Raw genomic sequence first — 25,043 nt, forward strand, 5'->3', positions numbered from 1 at the left:
CGGATTTGTAATCTACGCGTAAAAATAAGACGATTTAAAAAAAAAATTTAATTTTTGAGGCCTCCTTAGTTGGGGGATCTAAACAATACATTTACCAAAAGCTAAACAAAACTCTTGCAAGAAACAAATTTAAATATATCATTTTATATTTCACCTAGAAAATCTATGTGTCAGCGAATATGTTTGTATGCATATAGGTTTGACATTTAAGGATCTGCATACATAACTATATTTTGATAAACATATGTTTCCAAGTGCAACTGGGAGGAAGGAAGAAATTTCAGGAATATTTAATTTTAAAATGCATACACACTAAACAACAAAAACTATAACATTAGTACAAGTATGCTAGGTAACCATTTTTGCCGACTTACCGCTTCCTTTGTTGTTGCTGCGTCTTTTATGATTAATATTTGGTACAATTCGTAGTTAAATCTTAAGGCAGGTATTTGCTTAAGTAGCCTTCAAGAAGACTTGTGATAATAGGCTATGTTTGGCAGTCTACTGCCAAATATAACTTTTCACTTCACGGCTACACAGATGCCTTTTCACTTTTAGGTATGTAGTCCTTTAATTTTTCGCCAATGCGTGTTTAGCAGCAAATGATTTTTATTCGAATATTTGTATTTTTAATTCGCTTATGTTTATTTGATTGTTTTATTTAAAATTGATCGTTTGTTACAAGTGTATTGCAAATTTATTTTACAAGTTTTTCACTATTCTAAACTTTCTTCCTCTATTTTTTACAAATATTTCTGTGTAAAAAATTTTGGTTTAGTTTTATTATGTTTATTACTTTTTTTGCCTTTTTATGTTACAATAAAATGTTTTATTGATGAACAAGTTTGGACGACAAATTTTTTTGTCGCCTTTGCGACAATTTCGCAAACGTAACGGTCACGATTTTTCTGTTCCTTTTTGTTTTTTCTATTCTGTTTTGATTTCTTTTGAACTGCAAATACAAATATTTAATTCATTTCAAATAACTATACAGCAAAAACAATTTGCCCACAAATTCCAGGTAAATTCCTTCCGTTAACACATTGAGTACACTACGAACGAATATGAATGACAAAAAAACCAACGTAACAAAGCGAAAGTTGTTCAAAACGTAAATTTGCAAACAAAAAAAAGTTCAAGTATCAACGACACAGGCCGGCGAAGACTGTGCTGCTGTTCAGACAGCAACGGCAACGAAGGCGGCACAAATCTATGCACAACCCGCGAAATGTAAACTCAAAACACACAAAACGCTATATTGCACAAAATAAAGAATCGGCAAAAACACCCACGAAACACAATACGAACGAGGGAAATGTAATCGAGTAATAAAAAAAACCAAAAGCTAAACTGAACTAAACGAAACGAAGCGGAAGAAGGAAGAAACGGCAAGAAAATGCAAAATTTTTAAGTTGTCTTGTGATTTTTGATGTAAACTGTTTTTCCCCAAAAAAAGGAAAATGAAAAATTTTCATATTTGATATTTAAAACGAAACAAACATGTTAGCAGAAATTTTTGAAGCGAAACTCAGCTCCGTTTAGTCGCTTCGGTTATTACAGCCAATACTCGTAAAACTTATTAATGCCCGCGCCCCATTTCCTCCTTCTTCTTCTTGAACTAAATGCTCCACAAGCACTCCTTTCACATAGGCACACAGAAAATTTTAAATTCGAGCAATGTTTTGCCAATTTGGCATACATTATGAAAGCACAACAATTCCCGGATAAGTTTTCTTACTTTTGTATTGATTTTACAAATAAATTTGTAAAATTTAAGGTATTTTATGCTTTTTTCACATAACACGAAAAATCACATCAACGCGCACGCAACGAAGCGACGTGGAATGGAAGAAAAACCAAAGTGTAATGCAAAAATAACAGTGAATCCCAATAACTAGTGTTGCCAGAACAAAAGCACCTGACGGGGTAAAAAAGAGTTCGAAGCTATCGATATTAGCTCATACGGGTGTACAAAGAGTTATATGGTTGTATATCTGTTCATTAAATTATTCTTATTTTCAATTAAGTGCATATTTAAGAAACATCAATTTTTATATAACTTCTATATGAAGATTTTTAAGTTATGATTACACACAGCTCTTATCAGTGAATTTTCCTAAGTGAAATAGCAACCCTGCTGTGAAGTGTAGCTAAAGTTCCACTACAGTTTTTCGCTATTTTATGTGGAAGAAAATGCATTTGAAACGAAATTTGCGGTTGGTGACTTCGCTATATGGTCTACAGATGGCGCAGTCACATCGAAGCAGAGAATGTTAATAAATAGAGAAGGCGCAAATGTTAAAAAGTACTAATTTGAGATTTTCGCCAGAGGGAACATCGAAAAATACAACTTCGACTATTTTGAAATACACCCCGCAATGATCGAAACGGAGTAAAAGTTTTTAGGCAAAAGATAAAAATAAAACAGTGGCTAAGCGGCCGCGTTTTCAATTTTATGGTAGCTTAGGTCGTAAGCATGAAGGAGTTAAGGTTATTCCGAATACGAGCATTTACGTTCGAATCCTAAATCTCACAAGTCTTAAATTTTATTTAATTTTTTTAATTTAATTAATTGGAATCTAAGCATTACTTAAATAGATAATTAGAATTCATATCTGAGCTATATTATAAACCGTTCTCTTCTCTGGACTCAGTCTGTATGTATGTATGTATTTTCATATGTCTGGTTCTTGAGCATATCGTTATCGGACACTTTTTCTAGTAAGATAACAGTCCACACTTAAAAAAAAAACAGTTTATCAAAGGAAACAGCTTCCATTTACTCGCCGTTTTTCAAATATAGTCAACTAACCGTCAAGAATCTGGTTTTACTAGCTATCGCAAGTTTGTAGAATGAATAAAAACGCACAGACCACACGAACTAGTAAAAATCGAAAGCTGAAGAGTTTGAACTAAAAGATTTGGGTGGAGGATTTATCGATATTCCAAAAAATTTGGTGATCAGAATCTCAAGCAAAAAAATATGATCAATAGACTGAAAACAAGCTTTATAAAATATGAAGCTGCCATTAATTGAACGCTAAGAAGAAGGCGCTGAATAGGTCAAATTTAAGGGGATTAATTGTGATTGGCATTTCAGGTATGATTTCAGTTAGTCGCTCTCTTACTAAACTGAATAGCTATTTTAATGGATATAGAAAAGAAAAAGAGCAAAGTGAGGTTAAAATTGTTCAGGAAATGTTACCACTTGTAAGAGGTTAGAATAATGATAGACGGATCAAATATTGAATTTCATACACACGTCTTTTTTATATGTTTTGTCTTATTATTATTATTATTTTGTGCAAAGGATCAGTTTCCACCTCTAAAACGAAGAACTAATAGATAAAGATATAAACAGCGTTATTTTAAATAAATACTTGATCAAAACATTTTTAGATTATACTGAGCAGGGTGTAACACATACATATTTACGTATAATAAATATTAGATTTTTTCAGAACTAAAAATTATTTTTAATTTACACTTAAACAATAAAATATATCTATTCATATCTTGATTTAAGATATACTTATATGCAATACAAAATTATCAATTAAAAAATTGAATAATTTTTACTGAAGTTATTAATAATTCGCCGCTAAATCAGCCGTTTCTCCCACAAGGTGACACATGTGCGCATTAGGGTGGAGCGAAAAAAAACTGTTTTGTTTTGCCTGAGGGTTAAATTTGTAGATTATAAAAAAAATTTTTTAACATCTAGAGGCGGCCTTAAGCGTTATAATAAATTTTGAGTTAAAACCCGTCAAATTCGGTAATTTTTATATAAATGTGAAGAGTTTAAACCAAAAAAAATTTTTTTTTTCCAAAAATTTTCAATTTTTATAATCTACAAGTTTTATCCACAGGCTAAGCAAAAGCTTTTTTTTTTTACTCCATTTTAGTGCACATGCATTTGTTTTTTCGAAACAGTCCGCATCGGTCTTATAGCTTATACTATGTGTACTCGGTGCTCGCCTTTCATTCACAGTAATATTTATGAAAATGAAATGTGAAAGATTCCAAACACTAACACCAAGGTCTTGTGTGTAGACATACTTATCTTTAACGCATATTAATTCAGAGAAAGTATCTGATTTTAACGTTTCTTACGCTTCCTCAAGTTTTTGTAGTTCAAATCATTTAGTTCAGCCCACTTTATATTAAACTTGTAAGCACCAACTTCGCAACATTTTTCCTCTATAGGCGCTTTTGTGAGCTTCTCTCTATCCTTATATAAATAGATATTACGAAATGTGTGACCCCGCCCTCTTAAATAATGGTAAGATTAAGCTGTAATGGTTCATCTTTTTGGAATCTTCGAGTGGATTTGAATATCTTAAGGCTATCAGCAAAATAATGTATTTTATCAACAACCAATCAATTTTTGTTCTTAAAATCACTTTCCGTTTTCCTGGCGCTGAAATGTAGACTACATTTTGTACACAGCAAATGAATTACCATAAAATCCATGAATATGTCAGAATATTGTTATGAATTTTCTTTGGGTAATTGAAATGTAGAAATAGAGTTGCCAGAGTTTTTTCGTTAACAATAATGAAATTTTGGAAAATATATTTAGTAACTTTAATTTTTACTTTGGTTTGAAAACTCATAAAACTCATTTTAGTTCGCTTTGTTTAATGCTATAATTTTTGATAATAGCCCCAAAGCAAATTTTTACTGGCTCTCAGTATATGATATATTCGAATATAGAATTCGATGAAAAATAAACTTTTAGTCGATTTTATAAACATATTAAGAATAATAATAATTGGTTTAAAGAAAATCGAATCGTTTTTATTCACATTTTAATTCATTTGCTTGAGTTTAAAAAAATGCTTTTGTGCTTTCTACACTAACATTTCAAATTTATTTCTGTTACTTTTGCTTAATAGATATTTACTAAAAACCAACTATAAATTGAAACTAAATAATTTATACATAATTTTTAAAATATTATTCTTATATTTTGATCTAGAAAAAAGTTGTTATACCCTTTTGCAAGTCAGAAAAAACGTTTACTTTCGTGAATTTTGATTTGAAGAGGCATTTTATTTATTATTTCATAAATAAAAAAAAATATATGTACGAGTAAATTTACAGAATTTAATATACTTTATTAATCGGTGATTAGTTTTGAAAAATCTTGTTTTCTCATGATCCCGTAGCCGTTCTCCAAGAGGACCTCTGAAGAAAGTTGTATGGTGGCGAGGAAAATTTTTCTACTTAAAATTATATCAAATCCAAAACCCAAAAAAAATTTGTTACTACAATAGATGAATACAGGTAATGATCGTGGGAACATTTTTGAATTAAAAATTTTATTTATGTAAAAACGGCGGCAACGCGAAAAAAACACGTTTGCACTCCAGAGTGGCTTAAAAAAATATTATTATCAAAATTTGATTCCTTCGATCATTACCTGAAATATATTATTAAGAAGTTGGTGTAAAAATTTGCATCGACCTGTGCAGCCGTTTCGGAAAAATTTTCATCACCGACTTTGAAAGCAGCGTTTCAAGAAAAACCGATTATAATTTTCGGAAAGCATTTTCAAATATATGCACATTCGATATATTCGATATACATATAAGCCAAAAAAAAAATAATTTTTTGAAATTCATAAGCTTATTAAATTAATCTCATAGTTATGCTATATTTATTCTCAAAGCAATGCTATAATATGTGAAGAAATTTTTACGCAAGGACCACATTATCGTATACATAGCTGCCATACAAACTGAACAATCACATTTTTTTATATAAACACTAAAATTATATTATTACTCATCAAGTTTTAAAATAATATTTTTTTTGTCACCAAACCAATTTTTTAAAAATAAACACGCTAATATGTGAAATTAGTTTTATTTTGAACCGATTTCCAAAAGTTTCTTCTAGCATCTGCTGCTTTGAGACCGCTTTTCAAGGGACGTTTGTCTGTTCATACATTCAATTAGTCGCACTTTACTTAAATTGTTCCAAAAAATACGCTAAACAAATATTTTGCTGGTATTTTTGGTTGTTGTTTTTTTATATTTTTAATTTTTTATTTTCTGTTTTTACTTTTCTCAACGCTCAGAAGTTCAAAGTAAACAAAGATAATTTTGAAATTTCACAGTTCTATTTTATCACTATTCTCTGCTTTCCTTTCGTCTTTTGTTGAAGATTTGCCTAAAATGAAAACTTATTATAATAAATATATTCAACAAAAAGGTAATATAATCATTTTGCCCCCGTGTGTATGCTAAGCTATGCAAAATAACCAACAGCGAGTCCTTTGTGGACGCGACACTACACCGCCCAGCAGCTGTGCGCACGTCCTGTCACCACAACGAGCAGTTTGCGAATGTGTTTAGCCGGCGAGCGCTTTCCGCCATGGAATCTAGTGCTGGGGGAAAGTACGCCCACTTCAATGGCGCTTATGTGCTTGCTCAATACATACATAAGTATATATACACACACACCTATAAACGCATTTCTGCATACACCTGCGCAGAGCAGCACTTCCATGTATGTACATATATGTATGAGAGTGTGTTTGTTTGTGTATGTGTGCGTGCTCACTCTTTTCCATCACATTTACCACAGCCCCGGTATTGGCGTCCATTGCCACTCTGTGACATGCGCTCAATGCCGCACAAATTTCTGCTGCCGCCTTTCCCCAACTTACGCTCGCTTTTATGGCTGCACTGCTCACTGCGGTTGGCTGTTCTCGGCGGAGCTAAAAACACGATATGCGTGTATGTGTGTTACTGCATGCTGACTTGCGGTGGGCACCCTGTATACCGTGAAAGCTTTTTACGCGCCTTCTGCAGCCTTCGATTCATAGACGTAGTAAAATCTTGCCGAATAATGCCGGATGCATTGAAATGTGGACGCAAAGGCATCGAAAAAGAAAAATTTTGCAATGCAATTCTTTGTGCGCTTTCTGCATGTGACTGTGTGTAGGATTGTGCTGCGTTTTTGTCAGTATGGTGAACTTCCAAGAATCTAATTTCCCGTCAGCTTGAAGGCTCTTCGTTTACTTCCCCGATTAGTGAATGGAAGTTTCTTATGAGTCGCTATACGTAGTTCTTTATTAGTGTTTAAGTTGTTGAAGTTTTTTTTTATAATGACAATATGAAATAAAACCGGTATCCATTAAGCACTAGAAAGACTGTTGGCAGTACAATATATAATAATTTTGCTTTGAAGTTCAGGTTAACAGTCCTAAACATCTAAAGAAGGGAGCCTACCGAGGGCTGTAGCACAGGCTTAGAAAGTTGCAGTCTCATTTTCTTCAGAAGTTCTTGAGACCAAGTCAACAGACTTGCTAAGCGTGGCTTTTTCGATTGCACAGCTCCGGGTAAGCTTATAAGTATACGATAACTTATTACCAAATTTCTCATCTACTTTATTACAATTAGTGGGAAAGATTCCGTTTATCTACATAAGGATTATGATATATAAAATATTACAGACTTTTTCGCTTAGTCCTCGATCCAAAAAGCACCATTTTATCTATATTTAAGTATACTTAATGGGAGGATGGGCATTGACTAGCACCTAAAATGGGCAAATGATGCTGGTGATTCTCAAAGCCTATCCCTAACAAACGTCTACCTAATTTTTATGCGGTACTCTCGTTCATTAAGTACGAGGCTCTGGAACTAGGCCTGCATGCAGAAGGTCAATCATCTTAAACTTCTTGACGCCCCTGCCAGCCTAGAGAGAATACCGTTGCGCCGGAACTAGGTCCGGATGAATACCAAAACCGAAATAAATGGTGAACGGGACTCTATGTACCACCTAGGTACTATGATATACATATATGTGGAGTATAGAAATTTACCAACAAACATAAGATAGTCCATTTAGGAGAGATATACTTCTCGATGGAGTATAGTAAATTCTATATGTTTTGATACTCAACTGCTAGTACTCTCTAGCCAGCATACTGTAAGTGATGTGGGAATATGATGGTTCGTTGTACTAGGTGCTATACTCTCGAGTCAGAGTGATTGCACGACTTGAAAGAAGACGAATTTTAGTTGAACTACTACTCCTGCCTTAAGCTCATACTTAAATACTTGAAAATGTAAATTCAATAAACTTTTTAAGAACATATAAATACGTATTCGTTTGAAACGGGCCATCATCCCCGGCTTATAATGTTCTAATTAAAAAAAAAATTGGGCATATACGGTGAAAATATTAAAAAATTTCATTGAATCCATCGATTGGTTAAATGCTGCTTAGTTGGGTCTCACTTGGGAATACATCGGGACGAATGATGGCTAAAGGCGGCTGCTTGTAGTAAGACATTCTTTCTATCTCATTTTTTAACTAAACAACCATAGTCGATATCGTCGCTGGTGTACTCTATTTTGGTCAACTGAAAAAAAAATTGGTTCGCGCTGATGGTATGCTGCTAGCAGAGTTCATTTCGATCCACCAAGATCATACATACTTTAAGAAGTTTATGAGGAAAAACCCCTGATAATATTTGCAAAATTCATGTTCGAGGAAAAATTAGTACAAATTGGATGAGAGGATTGAGTCTGAACTGAGGGAGTATATTTTGAATATGAAAACTTGTCGCTTGTAAACTCAATCCACTGAACTGAATCTTCTTTTAGTTAAATTTCATGTATAAAGTTTGGACGAAAAATCGATTCGGAAAAATATGCTGCTACTGAATAGTATGGAAACCTCAATCTCATAGTTAATCTGATCGAGTAAATCAAGAGGTTCAACATGGATCTGTACACCAAGAAGGTTGTAGCTAATTAAAAAGATCGCTACGCGTTCACAGATATGTATCTAATTTAAGAGTTAACTATAAGAAACTGTTAACATGTTATTACCTTTGTCTAATTCTAAAGAAGTTATATTATGTTAAGAATTTGTCAAAAATCGATTACTTGAAAACAACAAAATATCAGAGAAACATTTGATCATATATGTTTATGAAATTTTAATACACATTTATACGAAAACATGCAGCTAACCAGCGATTTGCATTTGCTTAATGAAACAAATGTAACTACAACATAAGCACAAAGACCGGCAAAATCTTCAGCAACTTGCTACAGTTGGAACTTTTGGAGTTGCATTGATCTTTTTGCGGCCATGGCGCTATCATTGTAGTTGTGCTTAGCTTTTTGATAGTATTCTGGCTAAAGCTGTGGCTTACACATGTACACACATATTTACATACAGATATATACAATCTTATAGAGATGCCAACATTATATACCGCAGGCTAATGTACTTAGCGCTTAAAACTCAACGAGCTGCATAAATAACGGAGAACAAAAACAATTTGCAAAGATTTTATTTATAACTGGAATAAAGCGACCGAAACTCATAAGCGAACCACAAAAACGAAGGTGCAAACGAATATGAAATGTACAAAGAGTTAAACCAAACATTTGGAAGGTAACTAGAAAAAAAATACCAAACAAGAAGAGAGCTTAGAAATGAAAATTAATTTAAAATACATAGAAGCAAGGGTGTGCGTGTATTTTTAGTGAGTTCATGTATGCATAAGTAGTTGCACACACATGCACACATACATACATTTGTAAGTATTAGTTGGGGATCCAGGAGGGTCATAATTTTTATGCTCAAGTCGTTTGTATAATCAGAGATATTTAATATACAGTTATATTCGCATATACATACATATGAACAATTCCACACCTGAGTGTATGTGTAGTGCAAATGTATTTATGTATGTATGTATATACATAAATATATCGGGTAATATATAATATGTGCTCCTTCGTTGGCTACTGTCCATTTATGATTTGTTGCTTACGCTATTCTTTATACTCGCGCAACATGTAGCATAGAGTGCAAAAGTTGTGTTCACCTAACGGTTATTTATATATGACCTATAAATATAAGTAATAGTACTTTTCTGTCCCGGCATTTCTATTATTATTGGGTTATACATATGTATGTATCAAAATGATCACAATGACAAGACGCATTGCAAGTGCTTGAAACCCCTCTTACAATCAAAATTAGTAGCTTCCAATCAGGGTTGCAATTAATGCATTAAAAATAATAATTGAATTAATATTTAAATAATTCTACTTTTTTGGAAATCCTCGAAAATCGAATTAAAAATAATTTTCAAATTTCTAATACCAAAAACATGAAAATATTAATCCCAAATACAGGATTGAAAAATATTATACAATAAAAAAATTTGATATTATAATTTATAATTAACAAGGAAAAATTGCATTGAAATGTACATGTTTCTAGGCTTGTCTACTTCATGATCTGTCATTTTGAACTAGAGTTCGCACAGAGCCATCATATTCAAAATTCAATACTCATTCACACGATTTATATATTTTTTAAATTTTTATACCCTGAACAGGCTATATTAAGTTTGACACGAAGTTTGTAACACCCAGATGGAAACGATATACATATTAGGGTGGGGCGAAAATCTGTTTTTTTAGAATTTTTATTATTAATACCGAAAATTTTGTAGAGAATTAAATTTAGGTAAGAAAAAAAATTTCCAAAAACTTTTAACTTTAACTGGATTTGGCAAGCCTAAGATGTCGACCGAAAATTTTTTTCTTGAAAATATTTTTTTTTAACAAAGAAAGAAAAATATTTTCGTTTTTAATTCTAAAAAAACGAATTTCGGCCCACCCTAATACATATGAACATATATATATATCGCTCTGAAATTTTGCACACATCTTTTTTCGCAATTTACACCCACTATAGCTTATAGCTGCCATACAAACTGAATAATCGGAATTAAGTGATTGCATGGTCTCCGAAGAAATTGTTCAGATCGGAACATTTAGCATATATGCATTTGCCATCGGTATCAAGTTCTTTAAGGAATCTCTTGTATTTGTGAAGGGTAACTGAACGTTAAGGTTTTTCTTCTTTCTTGTTCATTTTAATTTTGGTATTAAAAATTAAATTTTCATTTTTTAATTAAAAAAAAAAAACCACAAGCCAAATTCGAATTTATAAAAAATAAGAACAAATGTTTTTTGACACCTTTTTTGAGAAGAAGTAAGAATGATGGACAAAATCGATGAATTGGTCTAAACAGAGTTCAGGAAGGAACTGTTAAGAATAATTTGTGCGTCCTTCAGAGAAGTAAATGTTAGCTAATTATCGATCATCAAAATCTTGTCTTTTGTTATGCTAAAGAAAAAAAAAGCTGCTTGGTATTTTTAGTTGATTTCTAAGAAGAAAAAACATAAATTATTGTAATGAAATTATTGGTGTCTTCACCTTCTTGTGAGTAGCTTCCTCGGGTGAAGTCCAACATTTCGATAGCTCCTTGGTTCTCCGATTTGTACAAGTAGATCCATGTTACGTCTCTTTTTTATTGTTGTGTGTTTGGTGGGAACAGCTGGATATCATGTACTATGAACTGATCCACTATGCCCAAGTTCTTAATTTAGGACTGTACTGTTCACAATTGTACCGTCTGAAGGAAGCAATCACTAAAAAGTGGCCTACTTTGGCCAATAAGAGAGGAATGGTGTTCCAACAGGACAACGCCAGGCCACATGATCAATAGTGATTCGTAAAAATCTCCAGGAGCTTAGTTAGGAGGTTTTTTTGCACCCACCTTATAGTTTGAGCCTGGCTTCAGGTCATTACTACCTGTTCCTGCCTCAAGAGTAGCTTGTGAAAATATATTGACATGGATGAGCGTTCTGTGATAGCGGTATTATGAATTTACCTTCAAAATGGCGATCTGTTATCGAACAAAACGGTGCATATATGACCTAAATCGGTTCGTACTAACTATGCTAAAAAAATGCATATCTTTTTACTACACCGTATATGATAATTTTACAGACATTTCGCACCCCTATCAGTATTACAATTTAGAAGAGTATTCAATTTCGGTTTCGGCCGAGCTTAAACTTTTCTTAGTTTGGGTTTCGACAACAAAATATGTAATAACCACGGAAATAACAGTCAAAAATAGAATAGCAACAAAAACACCGGCAACACCAGCAGCAATAGCAGGTTGCACGATTAAGTTTATTTATGTTTTTTTTCTTCAGCGCTGCAAAGAAATTCTGCTGGCTGCTTTGTTTTGGAGCTAACGACTTTTTGTGCTATGTGAATTTATTATTGTTGTTTTTTTACGTTTTCCTGATATTTATTATTTTTTTGCTGGAAGGGCATACGCAGCGCGCTGGAGCTTTTTTGGTATGGAGCTCAGCGACGAATTCACCACACTTGCCTGGTGGCGGCAGCACGAAAAGCGCCAACAAACAGAGCTTCGTACTGCCGGCGCCTTTGCGCTGGAGGAAGCCAACTGGCGCTTGTGGTGAGCTTGACGAGTTGTTGTATTTGCAAGCGTTGTTGTTGTTGAAAATGTAGTGTAAGCTCACCGCTAACTGGTAATGACAATACAGAGAGCAGCAAATCGGCTACGGCAACAGCAACAGCTCAACCAGCAGCAGCGACAGTGGCAGCGCCAGCTTTGACTCCAGCGACATTTTCTATGGTGTGTTGGAATTACGGAATTCAGTCCGAGACCGAATTCCCTGACGAGTGTATTGGATATCGCGGCGTATGCGTAGCGTCGCCATAGACGTTTTGCTAATTGAAAATTTTTGTGTTTCCTTTTTCATTTGCCTGTGCGCGTGTGTGTGTCTGTGTACATAAAAAAAAGAGTGAGCGATATCAAAAAGAAAACAGCAGCAAATTTATCGAAAAAAGGTAGAAAATCATAATATTTTTGGTTTTTTTCTGCAGCGCAGCCAGTAAATGCCAGCAAAAATGGTGCAAAATTGATTGAGGAATAAAGTTGAAAAAATTCAAACGCTGGCAAAAGTATTTGGAAAAAATTGTTTGTAAAAAATCAATGATGAGCAACAAAATGGAGTGATAAGATGCGTTTGGTGAAAACATTTTTTAAGTTTTTGTTGAAAATTTTTGTTTAACGTAATGTGGAGCGCAAATTAGTAAATAAATAATAAATAATAATAAAGACAAAGTAAAGTAAAAATATATACTAGACGACGAAATATATTTAAGAGAGTGAAAGAAAATATTTAAAAAAAATTTAAATGAATATGAAAAATTTGTAAAAATTATAAAAAATGAAATAAAAAATTAAAAAATATTAGGAAAAAACCACAAAAAAGTTCGGAAAAAATAGAACTAAAATAAGTTTCTGAAAATAATGAGAACTTGAAACAAAAATATTAAAAGTAAATTAAAAAATACTTCCAAAAAATTTAAAAGAAAAACGAAAACAAAAAATAAATACAAAATATGTTTATATAAATTGTATATGTAAATATTAATTATTAATTCTAAGCATACAATATTTTTCGAAAATTAGTATGCTAAACGGCGACAATAAATCTGTGCAAGCCTAACTTTGAAAAAAAAAAAAAAATTTAAGACAAAATTTACAAGCAACGACGACAATAATTTTGCGTTTGCATGTAAGCAAAAAGTATTACAAAAAATTAATTAATGAATAATTAATTAAGAAGTAAAAAAAAAAGTTATTAATATAAAATAAAAATATTTATATATAAAATATTTAAAAAATACATAAAAAATATATAAAATTATATTATTAAAAACTATTATACACGTAAAAATTAAAAAATATTATATATTGAGACAATTAACACTGCAAATTAATTGAATGTGCAACAACTCCTGAAACTTAAAGTAAAAGTAGAAAAAAAATTAGTGAAATTCTCAAAGCATTTTCGCAACACCAAAATTCACTTCAAGGATTATACAATTTCTGCATGCATATGCGCCATTTTGTAAAGTTGTGCGGGTCGAACAACGCTTAGCGTTGGCTGCAATGACAATAACAGTAACAAAAACAAGAAGTCAGTAACCAAAATTACAAAAAAAAATATAAATATTGGAATAAAAATTCAACAGTGACTGAATAACTGCACCGTAAAGTAAATATATATACACAATATATACAAGTTTATATATAAAATTATATACATAAGCCAATACATAACGGCTATATCCGAAAGGGCACCAGCATAAGCATAAAATAATAGCAACAGCAAGAAGATTCGTGCAACAACAATAGCAATATATGCGCAACATTTGTTATTTACAAGAACAATAACCTAACTGTTATATAAATACATAGCGCTGTATATACTCGCGAAGCATAGTTGAAGGCGCGTTGAAGTAAAAGGACGCTTGGCGCACACACCAATACACACACAATCACAAAATAAAAAACAAAGAAGCAGAAGAACAAGCAGCACAAAATCACACTCGCCTACACTCGTTTAATGCTCGGTGTTGGTGAGAGTGCGCGTGTATTTGTAAGCTTGGTTGTGAAACTTTTCCGACTTGTATGTGCGCCTGCGAAGGCAAATAAACATTTACTATTACTACATTACAACAAAAATAACAGCAGCAAAGCATAAAAGCAAGACGAAAACTGTTAGCGGCAACAAATCAATGAATACAAAGTTGCCATCGTTATCGTCGTCGTCGTCGTCGTCGTCGCCGCCGCCATCATTATCATTAATACCATTGCTAGTCGGCGAGAAGCAGAAGCAACAGCAATAACAACGCTAGCGAGTAATTAAAAAAATCGCCCAGAAAGGAAACGCATGTAGGTACATGCCGAACGCCTAAACGAAGCGCCGCATTTCATAATCAACACGCGGCATACAAATCAAAATTCGCCCGCTGACTCCAACTCTAACCGCCCGTTATTACTATCTTAACGCAGTTTATAACATTTCCGCTTGTGGTTCGTTGCATATCAAGCTCGCTTATTAGTTCGCCGTTTTTCATTCGTCGCCACATCAGTAACGCGATTCGCCGCGCCTACTAAAACAACCGAAAATGTCGCTCGAATATATAGCGCGGGCTCGCGCGTACAAATCGCCTCGTCAGGGAATGTGCTTAGTGCTAGCAGAAAGTATTAATACAAATACTGCGGTGAGTGAGAAACGCAGCCGATTTGCAGCGTCCACAGCTGTCTCCACCTACAGCGTGCTACACAGGCCGTTGTCTTGCATACTCATCGGTTTTGTCATCCTGGTCAGCTGCCTCGTACAAAATGGTAAGTCGAAATTGATTTTGATTTATTAATATAATATAAATTATGTTATTTTGTATACATGTACTGCCTTTGCGCCAATAGCTGCTGTTTTTCTTTTAAACAAGTATCAAATCCTTATATTTTTAACCGAATGTGAATGAAGAGACATGCTCCAAGAGATCTGTCCACATAGGTTTGATACAACTTTCGTTGTAGATTTACGTGAGTACCTGCCGGCGACGGCCTTACCTCACGGTGTTCAAAAACACAACGTATCAATACAATGCGTTGATCAGCGCCCCAAACAATACGAGCTTTTTGCAAGTATTTATTTGGATACCAGTGGCAGTGTGTCTGGGTCCACACTACCATCTTGGTGTGATTCGAGGCCGACCTAAAACCTCTTCCGTTTTCGGGTACGGCACCCAGTTACTTGTGTAACTTCTTTTTCGAACTGAAAATTCAGTTCTTCCAGCATTTAGGTTTAAACCACAGCCACCACGATACTCCCCAAAGGGCCGAACCCAATGAGCAGATTGAACAGAAGTCCAAGGGCTTTCTGCTCCCCGTGGTACCGGAAAGTCTCCGGTCAGACTGCGTAGCCTAAACTACTGCCAGTTGAGCTCCCCATTACTCAAATGACTGGTGACATTTGTCGCTTGAACTTCAAATGTCTTTTTATTAGCTTTTTTCATTTAAAGTGTTTCTAATATCAGTTCAAGCTGAGTATTATAGCACTATCACTCCACATACTATGCTGATATTACTGTGCAAAGAATATAATAACAGTCATAGTGCATATTGGCTTTTAGTCGCCTTTTACGACAGGCATGCCTTGCCGCGGGCGTATTCTATCCCCTGCCCGCAGGGGTATAGGTTTGATACAGTAAGATACCCCGGCATTCGTCTAACTACATTCATTCAGAGAATCGTCTCTGTTCATATGCATTCACGTATTGTCTTGGTCAACAAGCCGATTGAGCTGTTGCGAATCTGACGAGTTTGACTTGACTTTCAGTCCTAGTTTAGAGCACCTAGGGTTAGAGCACCATGTGAACGATTACCTAACATAGCATAAACTCTTCCAGATATTGGTCTAACATTACAATAATAAGTTCATTACGCGATTTGAAATGTTTAGGTCCAATGGAATATTGCAAAATTCTTATGGAGTTATTTTCGCCTATTTTTTAGTTTCTAAGGTCTTACATACCGCTTGCTGAACAAGCTAATATATTGCCAGTTCCTTACAGATAGTTCCAGAACTTAATCCCGCCTGAGATTTGCTACGATTTTTTAGTATCTTAAGTAATATAAAGATATAGGAATAGCAGATTTATAACCATCTACGTGATTTAGTTCGTTTTTTATCAACAATACAATCTCCTATAAAATTCGAACCTTGAGTTCATCAATGGCGGCTGTTTTACGTTTTTACTTCAAATATCTCAAAAAAATGTTGTCAGGGGTAGTCAAATGTGGATACCCGGTGGCACCTCCGTGAAAGCATAGTTCAAAATATTCTCTTTGTTAATTGCACTTTGTGACCGTTTTCTGAGCTAGACGACGATATGAGTTTTTACATTCTGAGCAATATGCGCCCTGACAGCTTCACTCACCAATTCTTTCAATAGCCGTTCTGTGCTCAAGAAGATTCGAAAAAAAACTACGACTAGTGCTATTAGACGGTTTCTACTGGCTAAGATAGGGGTCTATTTTCGAATGTTTTTATACCATATTAGTGAAATTTACCTATACTCGTTTTTTTTAAATAAAAAGGTAGATGATTGATATTCAAAAGCTTCGATCTAACGGTAGTACAACAATTTATGATCCTTAACAAGTTCTATGGGATCTTATAAAGAGGATGGAAGCACACTGTTATTTAAAAATATAAAACTATCGAATAAATATCTCATTATAAAGCTAATTAAATCATCTCTAACAGTCAAGACTTCGATAGTGTAGAGGTTAAGCTAAAAACTCTTTTCTCAAAATTGTAAATTAATAAAGGCTGTATGTTCAGAACACTATAATAATCTCTTAGCTCTAAAATATTTAAATACCACAGAATAAATTTTATAGATAATTTCTGAGGAAATACAGATCATATACAAATCATTTGTTTGGTCAAGTGATCACAACTGATCGTGCCCATCTGTTCTATAGATGTTCTCAGCAGATGAGCAACTCAAAAGCAAGATTGCTGATAGAACACAAATATCATAATATTTATTGTGGCATAATAAATAAAAATGTTTATATTATAAATTTGTATTACTACTTTTTGCAAAACCAATATTTATTGTGTTAATTTGTCACACCTTTATTTGAGATTTCCTCATAAAAATATGGTACTTCAAGGGAGTGTTAAATGCAAAAATCAACAACAAAGAATTGTATTTCACTCTTCCACTTATTCGGCGTTTTCTTTCCGAACCAATTAAGTGAGTAATGCAGCACAGGAGACAGACGTACGCCAAAGAGAGACAATAAACAATGAATTTACTGTATATTTATTTCGCCTATTAGCACTTATATGTACTAACGATCGCTTAAATAAAGTTTCTTTTAAATTCATACAACAATACTTATAGTAAGAAACATCTCGTGTTCAAGTATTAATATGAAAGTCGGTGCTTATTGGCGCGCAAACGACCCAAAACGTCTGTCAACAGCATCCGGCTGTCAGTCGATACTTGCGCCGACTGTTTTAGCTAACCGCTAATTGCGAGGGTACTCACTTAGAGACTGAATAGCACCATTATAGTAGCAAGTGGCACGAAAAAAAAATTAATTAACACAATCGAAAAAAAAAAGTGAAACGGAATATTTGACATAGATTGCCATCTAGCGTGCTAACATTGCCTAAAGCTAAAAGTGGTTTTTCTTAGAAAAACAGTTGACATTGTTAGCGATATAGGTATGCACATATTAGGGTGAGTATTTTGAGCTATAACTGTACATATTTATATAATTTTATCAGTATAACTCACTTTTTCATCGATAAATAAGTCGAAAAGAACTCACATGTTGGCCGATATGAAAGCTGTATATTCAAACGGAAGGATTGAGGTCCTCAGATAGGGTATACGGAGATTAAGGAGAGATCCACACCTTTCCGTATATTTATAGATCAGCGTAGTATCATAGTATCATATAAACTGCGTTTATTTGCAATAATTTTTATTACGATATCTTTTCTGATGTTTGAGCTATCTACTGTAAATGAAAAATAGTTAATGGTAATGGTCGGTGCATGGGCAGTAGATGAGATTGTAGTAAAATTTCCAACTACATCATAAGTAGCTAATGAGATTTGTATAAATCAAAGTTTGTTTAAATCGGTGTAAGAATAAGTATTTATAAAAGAGTCAGTAGTGCCCTTCCAAAAGTCCAATTTTTCAACTAATTCACATGTAAAACATTTAAGTAACATAGAATAACTTTAGTTAAATTTATGTACATAATAATATCACATTATTCTTTAAATACTTATCTCACTCTTAGTAGTCGCAAAAGTAAGCGTTACATATGAGGTGGGCGTGGTTATCAACTAATTTACTCCATTTCAATATATTAGAAATTGTAATTTTCTGTGAAGATCAAATAAAGGGTATTTTTTTGAAAGACTGTCGTTCTTGGAATATCTGATACATAATCAAAATCGATATGAATTTCCTAAACTACACTTATGGCATTAGATATAAAATTTGGTGCAAAATTATTTACACACCCTAATGTAAATACTAAGATAAAAGAAACAGATTTCTATTATACGAGTATATGAAAATCCTATAAAATAAAAAATACATTTTGCCGAACTTTCGAAATGAATTCCAGAATTTTATTTTAACTCATTAGTAATTATTACAAAAAGTGATTAGTTGATTGCTTAAGCTTCCGAACATCAATATTCATAAGTAAGAGAAATGTAAGAGCCTATTCGCCGTCATTAATCAGCGAAATAAGGAATGCTCGTGCTAGGCTCACTATTTTTCGGTTTATTATATTTATTGTTTTAGTTATGTGGCTTGAAAGCTTTAACTAACTGCCTTTGCTGATATTTTCATAATTCTTTCTGCTTATACTCTGATCCGGATTTCTAGTTCAATGATCCCATATAGATTTGATTGGTAATCACCAATCCATACGATTCTCTGATTCGCTTTTACATATCTAACCAAACACTTATACATATATGCATATGTATTTTGTATATTTGCTGAAATGCGTACGCCAAGAGAACCGGCAATTTTGTATAAATTATAAGCGTTCTAAAAGCTCGGACAGCAACTTTTGCGGCCACAACATTGCGTAATATGAAAATAGCTAATTATTGGGTTGCTAAAGGGGAAATTTTGAAACACTATAATTTAAAGAAAGAAAAAAAATAATAATTGCGGTCTGATGATTACAAATCTTAATGCTATTAGATACTGTAATATTATTAAAAAATTATGTACATATATACGAGTATAATTACAATTATTAAAAGTCGACGAACTTGGTAAATTTTTCATATTTATGTGTTTATGTATTGTAGTAAATTAAAGTAATTTTTCATCCGATTCTTGAAAAAGTTAGAGAGGTTTCATGATTGTTGCCAATTAACCGCCCAATTCTTCAAACTATTAAAAATTACCAGTGAACATTAATCACTAACTGTACTTAATTAAATTTTTTTAGATGTAATACGCAATCTAGCACTCTAAAAAACACTCATAATTGCTAATTTCTATTAGAGACTGCTTTAGATTCTTCGAACGAAAAATTTTGCGAATTTATGGTATATAGAAATAGCACATAGTATGGACTGACTACTTAAGCGCACACTTTTTCACGCTGATATCCTGAGCCACACTCACAATTGGTTCTCTCCAAACGCAATAGTTACTACACCTTTTTTTCGACGAAAAAAAAATACCAACGTACTAGCAGTTTTTAAGTTTGTTTAACTGTTAGAGCTTTGATACTCCATTCTCATTCAAGGTTCATAGATTTTCTCAATTTTTATGCCAACAGTTTCCCCCTATATATATTACCTGTGCTCTGTCACCTTGGAAATCGATGCATAATGCCATTTACTTTAGTAGTACTGAACACTATCTATTATATAAATGTATCAAAGTTTAAGTTCCTTCGATGGCGCGTCATTGTGAATAAAATCATATAAGATTGCCAGGTGGCGCCAGAGTCGATTCGATTCATATAATAGCTTTTATACCATAATTTAAAATTGCGCATTTTTCAGTTTGGAGTGTGATATTTGTTTTTATAATTTGGAAAATAAATAAAAAAAGGCGACTTTTTGTAAATTTCTTCACTAAAAAATGGAAGAGCAACATGTTTGAAGCAACTAAAATCGGGGGAAACTTAAAGGCGAGAAACCTCTTCTTTCAAAAGTTCTTAAATGCTTGAATATTTGTTCTTTATTCAGTTAAGCATGTTGAGTATATTTTAAACATATATATATATATACTGTATCATATACATATATATACCATATATAATATTTGGGTGGGGTTTTGCTTGGTGTTCTGAAAACTTGGTTGATAGACATCTCTAAGAAAGTCTCTCCCAGTATGAGCTCTTAATTGCAACGGGAAGGTCCTCCGCCTTACAGTTTTCTATTTTTTTCTTACTATCAGATAGAAAATTCATATCTCCCTTACAATTTAACACTTGATTTTGTATGAAATTGAATGCTTTACAAAAAAGTCTTTCACGATTTTTTCGTAAACCTAACCGTTTAAAAGATATTAACGGTTGAAGTTTGATTATTTTAAGTCTACATTATTTTACTTATGTATTTTATAACACAATTCGAAAAAAAAACATTATAAATCGGACAACTCATAGTTTTGTAATTAAAACTATTTTTGTTGTCTAATTCTGTTAGAATTTGTACAAATTTAAGCCTTGCCCGCAAGCGTAGCATAGTCGGTAATCTAAAATTAGCCAACACCACTTATGTAAATGTGTACATAAAATCAAACCATTGTTGTTGGTTTTGTGCTTTTGTTGACTGCTTTGTCTTTGCTCTTTTTTCATCATTGTGAGGTTATTAGCCTAAAAAGTGTTTTGAGCTTATTGTGTACTGGCTTGACACGAATTCAGTTCATGTAATCGACCAGACGAGCCATTTAGCATGTGAATGTACGGTTGTATATAGTATATCAGTAACAAGAGTGTATTCTTACATACATACATATAGTACTTTCTAAAATATCGTGCATAAATTACTTATACATATATACATATACCACATATACATATGTATATGCTCCTGTAATAGGTTATTCGTGTTAACCGGTTAAATGCAAATATTGATTATTAAATGAGGCGGTCAAATTCAAAAATTTCATTTGAGATATTTAATTACAGGAGTTTTGAGGCAGTTTAATGATTTTCATATATAAATTAATTAGAGATTATGTTTTTGTTAAATAAACAGCAAGTATAATATCAATTAAAAAAATTGTATTTTGCAAAATTAATTCTGTTTGTCGTTCTTAAATATGCTGAATGAAATGGCAGTAATAAAGAGTTGTTCTGTAAGAAAGAACTTTCTCTTTTACTAAACGAAATTGAGTTGTGGCTTCAAAACGACGAACGAACCTAATATTTATGATAATGAGTTAGTTAACAGATGTCCTCAAATTATGTGAGTAAGTTTTGTGACACTTTAGGCTAATAAGCTGCAATAGATAACCCATTTTTTGAGATTGGATAAATCCATGAAGTTATCACTTGTAACACATAAATAAATAATTCTATTGTATAAGCTCTCAGATAGAGTACAGATTGGTTGAAAAGGTTGATCTTACCAAGAGATAGCACTACTAGTTTCAAAGCTGGTACATTTGTCGTGAGAACACATGCAAAGTTACAAGTCATTCTGTCAATCAATGCTTTGTTTACAAGCCATTTGAAGTTAATGTGTCAGGGTATTTTTTAATATGGAAAGAATTGAATATCGCGCAGTGATTAGATTCTTTGTTTTGAAATTTTGGCTGGTGAATTTAAACGTGGTCGTACTTGGCTTGAAAACGATCCACGCGAAGGACGACCAAAAATCGCAACCACACCAGAAATCATTGAGCCAGTTCATATAATTGTTAGTGAAGAACCAAGTTTTGCCAAGCGTGAAATTCCTAATAACATAGGCATCTCAGACGAACGAGTACTTCATATTTACATGGAGAATTACATATGAAAAAGCTGTTTGGAAAGTTAGTATCGCACACGTTATCGATATAACAAAAACTGGATCGAAAACTAATTTCTCAGCATAATTTGGAGCATTTCAAGCAGAATCAAACCAATTTCTTGCGTCGTTTTATAACTATGAATGAGACTTGGATCTATCACCATGATTCTAAATTAAAACAAAATATTTACAGTGAACTAAAGCTGGTTGTTCCGCTGCAAAGCAAGTGAAGTCACAACGATCAGCAAAGAAGATTATGGCATCAGTTTTTTGGGATGCAAATGGTATTTTGTTACTTGATTATATGCAGAAAGGTAAAAAAATCAACTCTGAATATTATTGCAACCTTTTGGATCAGGTGGATGAAAAATTCGTGAGAAAAAAACTTGGTTAGCAGCACACATAGATAATTTTTTATCAATACAATGCATCTGCTCGCAAAGGTGTTTTAACAATGACAGTACGCATTGCTTTAGCATCCACCGTTTTCACCAGATTTGACTCCCAGCGACTACAACTCCTTTAGAAACCTTCAACAATTCCTTCGTGGAAAGCTTTTTTCGTCGAATGAAAAAGTTATTACAGGCGTAGACGGGTATTTTTCAGAGCTTCCGGAAAGTCATTATAGATGGTATAAAATTATTGAAGGATCATTGGACTAAGTGTATTGAAGTTAAGGGAGATTATATTGAATAAAAATATATATTTTGTACCAAAAACAGTATATTATCATTACGAGCGCAGAAACTTTTCAACCAACCCATAAATCGAATAATTATAGTTATTCTGTTATATACGAGTATATGTCTCTTATAAGGATACCCTTAATTAATATCTATATTTATACCCAAATATGAGTATATTATTTTTGCCAAAAAGTTTGTAACACCCAGAAGGTAACATCAGATATCCCATAAAGTATGTAAGTATAAGTACTTGTATGTACCATATATAAATGATTAGCGTGACGAGCTGAGTCGATTAAGCTATGTCTGTCTGTAGGGTTTAATTAGATTTACTCTGATTCAGATAATTTTTTAAGAAATGCTTCAGAAAATTTATATGGTGGTATGGTAAGTTCAAAATAAATATATAGATATATGTATTAGGGTTTTTTTTGCATAACCTGGGGGTAAAATCTGTAAATTATAAAAAAAAAAATGTTTGGACAAAAAAAATTTTTTTTTAACATCTCAGGTAATTTTAGAGTTAAACATTTTTTTTGATAAGTGTCCTATTGTAGAAGCTGTGGAGAGTCCTCTTTCTGGCCAATTAAAAGTTATCAACTTAAAAAAATTGTTTGTGGTCATTATTGGAGTTTTAAAAAAAAGTCTTAAACGACAACATGCTTTCCTTAAGCGTTAAAATAAATTTTGAGTCAAAACCGTTACATTCGGTATTTTTATTTAAAAGAGTTTAAACCAAAACTAATTTTTTTTTTGTCTCCACCCTAATATGGATTCATATAATTGTAAATAAATATCGATTCGAAAGTACCGATAGTTTTTTTAATGTAACATTTTAATTTTTTTATTCATCGATTTGAAAATATCTTATGCATATAATAGTATCGATATAAAGCTGCAATTTATTTTCAATGGGTAACGGAACTTACAATTTACGAAAAACAGATGTAAAATTAGATGTTGAGTCGAGTACTTTGGCTAAAATTTTATAATATCTAGTTTCCATTGACTGTAATGTGTGAAAAACTAGTAAAATGTATAATAATTGTTACGAAATCGATAACAAGAAATTTAACCGATAACCATTATATATCGATAATAATAACATACATATGTTTTAGTCGATACTCCGAAAATAATTTATCGATATATTATATGTTTTATTAAATCGATGACATACATACATATTATATAAAGTAAACTAGTACAAAACTTATTAAATATTAAGTGCCACAAACATAAACAATTATTCTCTTTGGTGTCTTTCATACACTGAAACTGTTATAATTGGGAATACACACATACATATTTATATATGTAGATAATATGTATATATGTAGACATGTGGTATATGTGTAGATAAGTTAATATGTACGTATGTATTTACGTATTTACGTATAGATAAATATACACAAATGCGTTAATCCGTACACTACACAATAGCGTTCATAGCGTTAAATTCAGTTGTGAACATACTCAAAGCAAGTGTTGGCCAATTGCCAGTCGATTTTGCAATAATCAGCAGAGATTTTATTGTTTTGGCGGCGTGCGAATTTGGCCGAACTGGAACTTGTCTATGATTTCGACAGCACGCAACGCTATTGTGTTCCGCTGTACAAATAAATTTGCTCTACAAATGTAGTACGGATGTGTGGCAAGCGCTTATGCTGCAAATACATACATATTTATGTGTGTATTTAGGCTTTAAAGTAGGGCTTACCGACAATGCCCACCAGTGGCTGACTACATACACATACACACACTTGAGTGAACAATGGCCGAACGGTGTGAAGTCAACAAGCCAGTCTCACAGCGAGCGCTAAAGCCGCAGATAAAACCGCAGCGGCCACATCACTATGCAGTTATTTATGCAGACTTACATATCTATGTGCATATATACATACTTGTATACAACGGTACATAGTTACATTATGTAGATTTATCTACACTGTGCCCAATTGAAAAGTTGATTAACTTGGCCCATAAATGCGAACACGTTCGTCGTGCCCAGTGCCACACCACGCACATAAACACATACATATAATATATATGATATACTTGTACATATGTAAATACGTATATACTGTTGCAT

The 25,043-nt window shown here is 32.9% G+C and overlaps 2 protein-coding genes and 1 long non-coding RNA gene across 11 annotated transcripts in view; 1 reads left to right on the forward strand and 2 right to left on the reverse strand.

Annotated features, from left to right (window-relative positions):
* The window catches only part of LOC106621894 (myosin-6), a 44,439-nt gene extending 42,583 nt beyond the window's left edge, over positions 1 to 1,856 (reverse strand). For 6 of the 9 annotated variants that reach the window (XR_011394840.1, XM_036368535.2, XM_036368536.2 and 3 more), the window contains exons 1-2: positions 1,739 to 1,856; positions 375 to 952 (exon numbers count right to left, since the gene is read on the reverse strand). The gene's annotated coding sequence lies outside the window, so the exon portion shown is untranslated. Of the gene's footprint in view, positions 1 to 374; positions 953 to 1,292; positions 1,719 to 1,738 lie in introns of those variants that run through there. The other 3 variants (XM_036368532.2, XM_036368531.2, XM_070105704.1) reach the window with 3 other exon arrangements.
* A 4,149-nt stretch (positions 1,857 to 6,005) lies between these two features.
* LOC118681935 (uncharacterized) lies at positions 6,006 to 6,344 on the reverse strand. The gene is made up of 2 exons (XR_004977647.2): positions 6,274 to 6,344; positions 6,006 to 6,177 (listed from the first exon to the last, which is right to left on the reverse strand). It is a non-coding gene; the product is annotated as an uncharacterized lncRNA (long non-coding RNA).
* A 7,199-nt stretch (positions 6,345 to 13,543) lies between these two features.
* Positions 13,544 to 25,043, forward strand: part of LOC106621893 (protein Skeletor, isoforms B/C) — a 71,277-nt gene continuing 59,777 nt past the window's right edge. Inside the window, exon 1 of the mRNA XM_070105711.1 lies at positions 13,544 to 15,073. Coding sequence (XP_069961812.1) covers positions 14,854 to 15,073 — 220 coding nt within the window. The 5' untranslated portion in view covers positions 13,544 to 14,853. The remainder of the gene's footprint in view (positions 15,074 to 25,043) is intronic.

The sequence above is a fragment of the Bactrocera oleae genome, chromosome 2 (genome assembly GCF_042242935.1).
Source record: "Bactrocera oleae isolate idBacOlea1 chromosome 2, idBacOlea1, whole genome shotgun sequence".
Classification (NCBI taxonomy): domain Eukaryota; kingdom Metazoa; phylum Arthropoda; class Insecta; order Diptera; family Tephritidae; genus Bactrocera; species Bactrocera oleae.